The sequence below is a fragment of the Aedes albopictus genome, chromosome 1 (genome assembly GCF_035046485.1).
Source record: "Aedes albopictus strain Foshan chromosome 1, AalbF5, whole genome shotgun sequence".
Taxonomy (NCBI): Eukaryota; Metazoa; Arthropoda; class Insecta; order Diptera; family Culicidae; genus Aedes; species Aedes albopictus.
Window position 1 is genome coordinate 126,631,841 of NC_085136.1, and position 8,555 is coordinate 126,640,395.

General features: G+C 48.6%; 1 protein-coding gene across 1 annotated transcript; it reads left to right on the plus strand.

Annotated features, from left to right (window-relative positions):
* The first annotated feature begins 2,267 nt into the window (after positions 1-2,267).
* LOC134289399 (uncharacterized) lies at positions 2,268-7,656 on the plus strand. Its single transcript, XM_062855175.1, has 3 exons — positions 2,268-2,434; positions 2,500-6,589; positions 6,775-7,656. The coding sequence occupies exons 1-3, from the start codon at positions 2,268-2,270 to the stop codon at positions 7,654-7,656; spliced, it is 5,139 nt and encodes a 1,712-aa protein (XP_062711159.1).
* The last annotated feature ends 899 nt before the right edge of the window (positions 7,657-8,555 follow it).

An 8,555-nucleotide genomic window follows, 5' to 3' on the forward strand; every position in this document is an offset into this window, starting at 1 on the left:
GCACGAAACATGGACCCTACGTGCAGAGGGCCAACGCGCCCTTGAAAGACGGGACTCGGAGAAGGCGAATGAACCACGAGCTGCATCAGCTGCTGAGAGAACCAACCATCGTCCATACAGCGAAAATCGGGAGGCTACGCTGGGCGGGTCACGTCATCAGGATGCCGGATAGCAACCCGACTAAAATGGTTCTCGAGAGTCATCCGACCGGTACAAGAAGATGTGGAGTGCAGCGAGCTACCCAAGTAACACAGAAAACATCTTTTGAAATGAAAAATCGAAAAGATGTTATAGTATAGTATTATTAACGATACTGCAAACATCTTCAGTTGAGATCATGTTTTAACTATGTATACTGCCGTGAATCGCAAGTCAGTCCCATATGTAAAAAGTAGGCATTGAGAAAATGGCCTCTGAAGTTTTCAAATTCGATTTCTATACGAAACTCTAAAAAATCGCCATGAATTGAAAACTTCTGCGATCATCATGAAACTTTCACATATTATTTCAAACGTGAAAACGTAACAGTGAAAAATATAATACTGGCTAAAATAGTATTAGGTCTTGTACTGGAGGGCGCACAAGTTCGTAATGGGACTGACTTGCGATTACATTTCATTATGGGACAATATGACTTGGTGTTGTTTTTCAATTTTACTGAACAAACTATATATTTTTTTGCACGCAGCTGAAAGATCATCCGAAGAAAGCTCGAAAGCAACCATTAACTCATTTTTGCCCAAAATGCAGATGGGACTGACTTGCGATTCACGGCAGTATAGCGATAACAAATAACTGAAAAGCTCTTCAGTAGTATCGAAGGTTTTTATTATGTATTTTTGACGTTGGCAAGACAAATTATTTACATAATCGTCTTCCTCAAAATACAGATGTTGTAGGAAAATCCAACAGCACAAAGTCAACACCAACATGTTGAAAAATGTTTTAAACATGTTATTTTTAAGTATGAAATACATATATGCACAAGCTAGTCAGTGTGCAGCATCCTTCTAAATAACTATTTCATTTATGTTGCTCTTGGTGGCTCGGGTACAATACTCACCTGAATGGTTTCCCAAAAATCAGTTCCTATGCTAACTGTAGCCCAACTCTTATATTGCCCAGAAGCAATCCTTTATTTTCACTTTGAACCACACTACCAAGAGAAATTAGGTTTTGAACTTGAAAAGTAATGCGAATGAAATTTTTATCTGTTGCTTTTTGCAATTTTATCACAAGTTTGTTATTGTTACACTGATGTTGAAATCAGGTATTGAAAAACAAAATAAAGGATCTAGTTGTAAATCGTGATACATATTAGGTTCTGCCGGTTGTTTGCATCAGGTTGGTGTGATGTTTTTATCAAGGTATTTTTACGTGTATGTCATTATGTTCCACAAACATGTTATTGAGGACCGGGTATTTTATCACTCGCTAGACCGACTACTGTCAAATTGTAAACCCCAAATAGAGTGCAGTGTACTTTTATGCTCAATAAAGTGTAGTGCAGTTAAGAATTGTGTGTGGTTCCTGATAGCCAAATTCCGTCCCGGAAAAGTCCTGGCACCTATCGCCGTGACCGTGACCGGCACCTCCGAGTTCCCGCATGCAGTTTTGGTGCTTCGATGACTGGTTGGCCGTCGGATGGTGAGTCGTCCCATTGAAGTAGGGTCCTCCTGAAACCACATCCTGCCACTCCCGAGCCATTGCCTCAACATAAAACTGGTGCCGTGACCAGGATTGTGGCAATTCCGTCCGTGAAGACGTCCCCGACCGTTTTCGCATTCCGTCCGCGGGACCACGCTGCCCGCTTGATTCGCCATCTTCGACGCCACGTACTGAACAAAAGCGATTGTTCCGTCCGTATTGTGGAACCTTCTCGACGCCATAGTAGCCATCCGGCTATTGAATATACCGCCATCATTGCCAAGCCTGAATAGGGACAAAGAGGACCTATTGTGATCCCTAGTGACGCCATCCACCATCGTGATACCAGCCGGCCTGGTGCCTCGAGTTCCTGGATCCGTTCCTGCTTTTTTGATAAATATCTTTTTGCTTCGCATGTGCATGCTAATTCGGTGCTGATCTTCATCAACGGTGAAAGTGAACGTTTGCCATCGCCTAGCTACGCCATCGCACCGAGCTACGAAGAATTCCGTGCCTGTGTCTCCTAATCCTACGAACCCATACCGTGTGTGGCCATCTAGTGTGCTTGCCTCGAATCCAACGCCAGCGTGTACAGCAGTGAAGCTTGTGACTGACTGTGCATGCCGAATCCTTCCTGTGAGTTTCCCGAAGTGTCGACCTTACGCTCTGGTGGACAGCCCGACGACCACGCCGTGGTCCGTAGTGCCAACCGACGGCCTATTTCTACGTTGCATGCTGTGTTCCTGCGGATTGAAATTGTACAAGGCATATTGACTGCCTTGGTCAGGTGAGCACCTTTCCAAGTGTTTTATTTCCTGTGCGCCAGTGCTTCCTGGTCTTTTTGTTCGTCAGGTTCTTCGTCCCACGTCAAACCATCCGCAGCATGGCCGACGAACGCCGAAAGCAGATTTTGGCCTCCCGTCGCACTACCCTGCTCGCCTCGCTAGGACGTGCTGAGCAGTTTATGGCGCAGTACCAGGAGGAACGGGACAAGCTCGAGGTCGAATTGCGGTTGGAGAATTTGGACGTGATTTGGCAGGGGTTGGAGGACGTGCAGGCCGAGTTAGAGGAAATGGAGGAAGGTAACGAAGGCATGGTGAGGAATCTGTCCTATCGCTCTAACTTTGAACCGTTGCTCTTTAAAATAAAAGCTTTCCTACGCTCTAAACTTCCTGCTCCTATTAATGTGAACGGAAATCTTCCTCCACCCACTACCACCGGGGCTCCTTCCACTCTAAAGGGTCTGAAACTGCCTACTATCTCGTTGCCTGAATTCTCGGGGGACTACAAAGACTGGCTAGCCTTTCACGACACGTTTCTGGCACTAATACACACAAACACGGATGTGGCGGACATCCAAAAATTCCATTATCTAAGGGCTGCTATCAAAGGTGAAGCAGCTCAACTAATTGAGTCAATTGGGATTAGCGCAGCAAATTATCCATTGGCTTGGGACGCTCTCGTCAGCCGTTACGCAAATGAGTACCTCCTACGAAAACGCCACCTCCAAGCACTGTTGGACTGTCCGAAGATGAAGAGAGAGTCTGCATCCGCCTTGCATGCCATAGTTGATGACTTCGAGCGGCATGTGAAAGTTTTAGGTCAGCTGGGAGAACCTGTGGATAGCTGGAGTACCATGCTGGAGCACATCCTTTGTACGCGATTGCATGATGATACCCTGAAGGCCTGGGAGGATTATGCGTCCACTCTGAATGCTGTTACGTACAAACACCTCGTTGAATTCCTCCATCGTCGTATGCGAGTCCTCGAATCGATCTCGGTTAATCAGCACCATCAGTCCGCCACTCCACAGCCACAAACTTCGTTTCCCAGAAAGCCATTTCCGATCAAGGTTTCTTCCCACGCAGCCGTTGAAGGTTCGTCGATGAAATGCTACGCCTGTGATCAACGCCATCCTCTGATAAAGTGCTACAAGTTCGAGAAGTTTCCGATTGCCGAAAAGATGAGTCTCCTCAATTCCAAACGACTTTGTCTCAACTGCTTCCGCAACGACCATCTCGCTCGGAATTGTGCCTCTAAGTACAGTTGCAAGGTTTGTCAAAAGCGTCATCACTCCCTGATCCACGCTGCCTACTCTGAGAGTTCCAATCGTCCCAATGTTGAACCATCGTCGTCAGGTGCTTCCAAGTCTTCCGTGCAAACCAACGTAGCCACTTCGAGTCCAGCTGAACTGCTGTCAGCGTCCACGTTGTCCAAGCCAGAAGAGAGCGTTTGCAGTATCCCAATGCAAGGTTGTGGTAGAAACGTCTTCATGTTGACAGTGGTTCTCAAGGTCGTCGACTGCTATGGTCAAGAGCATTTGGCACGTGCTCTATTGGATTGTGCATCCCAGCCGAACATAATCTCCGAGAACATGGCGCAGATCCTACGATTGCAACGCAGCAAAGTGAACGTTTTGATTCATGGAGTTGGAGAAAAACCTCAGCACGCTCGCAATGCTGTCCGAACGCAGATTCGCTCACGAAAGGAAGATTTCGCTCTCGACGTTGATTTCCTGGTCCTTAAAAGCGTTATCCCTAAACTTCCTGCCCACGACGTGCTCATCGAAGATTGGAACCTGCCCCAGGACTTGTTCTATGCTGATCCAAACTTCAACCTGAGCGCCGGTATCGACATGATCATCGGGAACGAACATTTCTTCTCATGCTTCAAGTCTGCCGCCAGAATTCACGTGTCCGATTCCCTACCACTACTGGTAGACAGCGCCTTCGGTTGGATAGTCTCTGGTGCCGTCAATACCCCCAAGAACAGCCAAGAAGCATCCGCTTGCTCCATCACCACCATGTCCTTGGTATCGCTAGAAGAAAGCTTGGAACGTTTCTGGGAGGTAGAGGAACTTTCGACCAGATCTGCTTATTCGATGGACGAGAAGAGATGCGAAGACCTCTATGCGTCAACAGTCAGTCGGAACCCTGAAGGACGATACATAGTACGACTACCACGGAAACAAAATTTTGATGAGCTTATTGGAGAATCGAGAGCTACAGCACTGCGTCGTTTCGAGCTCCTCGAGCGCCGACTGGACCGAGATTCCCAGTTGAAAGAGGAATACCATAAGTTCATGCGAGAGTATTTGGAGCTGGGCCATATGCGATTGGTTTCCGATGAGGAGGTTGAAGGATCAATCCAATGTTTCCTTCCGCATCACCCAGTGCTAAAGGAGGCCAGCACGACAACAAAGGTCCGCGTCGTCTTTGATGCCTCCGCCAAGACGTCCTCCGGTCACTCGCTGAACGAAGCATTACTCGTAGGGCCGGTAGTGCAGGACGATATTCACGCCATTTGCCTTCGCTTCCGAACCTTCCCAGTAGCCGTTGTGAGTGATGTAGCGAAAATGTACCGCCAAGTTTTGCACCATCCAGACGACACACCGTTCCAACAAATCCTGTTTCGCTTCCATGATGCTGACCCAGTCCAAACCTACCGCCTTCTGACTGTAACGTACGGCATGGCACCCTCTTCCTTCCTAGCAACACGTACATTAGTTCAACTGGCCGACGATGAAGGAGATGCGTACCCCCTGGGAGGACCAGCAGTCAAAAAAGGATTTTACGTTGATGACTTTATTGGTGGTGCACAGTCGATTCCTGAAGCCATCCAGCTGAGGACCGAATTAGGAGACCTGATGGCGAAGGGCGGATTCTGTCTGAGGAAGTGGACCTCCAACAAGCTTGAAGTTCTACAGGGACTGGAGCCTGACCAAATCGGGACTCAATCCGCAATACAATTCGGCAAGGATGAAACGATCAAGGCTTTGGGGATTAGTTGGGAACCCGAGGCGGACATCTTCCGAGTTGAAACCGCATTACGACCTAGCCATGGACCGATCACGAAGAGAACCATTCTGTCCGGCATATCCCAGCTGTTCGATCCCCTGGGTATAGTATCACCCGTTGTCATCCGTGCAAAAATGTTGATGCAGCTCCTATGGTTGCAACCTTGTGGCTGGGACGACGCCGTTTCGGAATCGATTGCCGACAAATGGAACAGCTACACCAAGCAATTACCGAAGCTCTCTGATTTCCACGTACCACGCTACACTCTCCTCCCGAACGCTACAATCCAGCTCCACACCTTCTCTGATGCGTCTGAAGCGGCATACGGTGCATGCACGTACGCCCGATCAGTGGATTCCCAGGGCAACGTAGCCGTCCACCTCCTAGCGTCAAAATCACGTGTCGCTCCACTGAAGCGTATTAGCCTTCCGCGGCTCGAACTATGTGCCGCCGACCTTGCAACGAAACTGCATACAAAAATCAGCGAGGCACTCCAGATCGACGTTTCCGCTTCCTATTTTTGGAGTGACTCCACCGTTACGCTCCAATGGATTCGCGCTCCTCCTAACAATTGGAAGACGTTTGTGGCTAACCGCGTCTCCGCCATCCAATCAGCTACCCACGGTGCACACTGGAACCATGTAGCTGGAAAGCAGAACCCCGCCGACCACGTATCTCGAGGCATGGAAATCGACGATTTCATCCAATGCAAAGAATGGAAGCACGGACCAAAATGGCTTTCGCTACCAGAAAAGCAATGGCCATGTGAGCGAGTGCCAGAATACCCAGATGATGGAAAGGAACGTAGAAAGGTCGTCGTGGCAGTAACCAGAAGCGAAGCGCTCGTCAACCCATACTTCGCTTCATTCTCCTCACATTCCGCAATGGTCCGCATTACCGCATACTGCCTACGATTTGTCCGCTACTGTCGTGAAAAACGCCGTACACTTCCCTCCTGTGATCCGCTTTCCAACAACGCACTTTCGCAAGAGGAATTTGCCGCTAGCCAGTCGATGCTCATCAAGTTGACTCAGGCCGACGGTTTCAAAGAGGAGTTGAAGCACCTACGCAGTGGCAATGCAGTTTCGAAAAAGTCGCCAATCCGCCGTCTAAGCCCCATACTAGACCCTGAAGGCATAATTAGAGTGAGAGGAAGATTAAATTTGTTAGAGCAACCCTACATTACCAAGCACCCTGTCCTCCTACCAAATCCTCACCCCTACACACGCCTTCTCGCCAAACAATACCATCTTCAAGTAATCCATGGTGGCGGCCGCCTCACACTAGCCGCGAAAAATTCTGGCCTATTCGAGGACGAAGGCTAATCCAGGGCGTAATACATGCCTGCTTCCGCTGCAACCGAGCGAGTCCCGTCCCAGCAACACAGCAGCTTGGCCAGCTTCCAGTCCACCGCATTCGACCGAGCCGTCCGTTCAGCATCACCGGCGTCGACTTCGCTGGACCAGTTTATCTTCGGGCAATCCACAAGAGAGCACAACCAACGAAGGCCTACATCTGCATCTTTGTGTGCTTCAGCACGAAGGCTGTCCACATCGAACTGGTTGGGGACCTATCGACACCCGCGTTCCTGGCAGCGTTCCGGAGATTCGTGTCCCGCAGAGGTCGACCATCCGATGTCTATTCCGACAACGGGAAAAATTTTGAAGGCGCAAAAAATGAGCTGGAGGAAATCCATAGTCTGCTGCAGGAAAACACCGACAACATCCACACCTTTTGCGCCAACCAATCCATCAATTGGCACCTGTGTCCACCAAAGGCGCCTCACTTCGGTGGATTATGGGAGGCAGCCGTTAAGGTTGCCAAAACACATCTGTATCGCCAGCTGGGGAACTCTCGTCTGACATTCGAGGAGATGACGACGCTGCTGACTCAAATCGAAGCAGCAATGAACAGCCGACCACTGGTGCCCCTTTCCGAGGATCCGAACGACCTGGCGTGTCTAACTCCTGCACACTTTCTAATTGGATCAACGATGCACGCAGTCCCCGAGCCGGATCTCACGAAAGTTTCCCTCAGCATGCTCGACCGTCTCCAAGCAACACAACGAGCGTATCAGCAATTCTGGCACCATTGGCGAAGCGAGTATTTGCAAGAACTGCAGCTGTGCAACAAAATCAACAAGCCGAACGACGCTTTTCTTCCCGGCCGACTCGTAATCCTCGTCGATGAGCAGCAGCATCCGGTGAAGTGACCACTTGCTCGCATCGTCAATATTCATCCCGGCAACGATCAGCTTACGCGGGTGGTGACCTTGAAAACTTCCCGTGGTATTATCAAGCGGCCGATCACAAAAATTTGTCTGCTTCCTTCCTACGACGATGATGATTGCGTTCCTGGAGTCAGCGAAGAATGAAATGATGCCAGAGCCGACTACGATGACAGCGTCACCGACATCAACCGACCGAGGAGAAACGTCAACATGAAAGAGAAATTGAATGACAATTCGTTCTATTTAGTTAAGGCACATCTACACTTTGTTTACCTTTTCTTTCTCTTTAGTTATATTTTTATTGATAGCAAGTTGAATTCATATGCAATATTGTATTGAATAATTGAAATTTAGTATTTCAAAGTGGGGGCGATGTTCAGGACCGGGTATTATCACTCGCTAGACCGACTACTGTCAAATTGTATAGGAGTTGTCACAAACACATAGAGCCCGAGTCAGCTGTCCATTCCAATAGGATTTAAATGCCCACTTGCAACTCAGAAATACATTCAGTCTGTATCAGAAGCTCAAAGGGAGAAGTTTAAATGAACCCTACAGTCAAACCCCAAATAGAGTGCTGTGTACTTTTATGCTCAATAAAGTGTAGTGCAGTTAAGAATTATGTGTGGTTCCTGATAGCCAAATTCCGTCCCGGAAAAGTCCTGGCACCTATCGCCGTGACCGTGACCGGCACCTCCGAGTTCCCGCATGCAGTTTTGGTGCTTCGATGACTGGTTGGCCGTCGGATGGTGAGTCGTCCCATTGAAGTAGGGTCCTCCTGAAACCACATCCTGCCACTCCCGAGCCATTGCCTCAACACATATATTTGAACATTTAGTTTAGTTCTTCCTTACGGTTCATGATATTACAGTGTTTGGCAA

Bases quoted from the DNA above. Each gene is read 5' to 3' on its own strand.
- LOC134289399 (XM_062855175.1), top strand. From the start codon at position 2,268: ATGCCGAATCCTTCCTGTGAGTTTCCCGAAGTGTCGACCTTACGCTCT. The intron at 2,435-2,499 runs GTGAGCACCTTT...TTTGTTCGTCAG, and splicing joins ATATTGACTGCCTTGGTCAG to GTTCTTCGTCCCACGTCAAA. The intron at 6,590-6,774 runs GTGAGAGGAAGA...AGGCTAATCCAG, and splicing joins ACCCTGAAGGCATAATTAGA to GGCGTAATACATGCCTGCTT.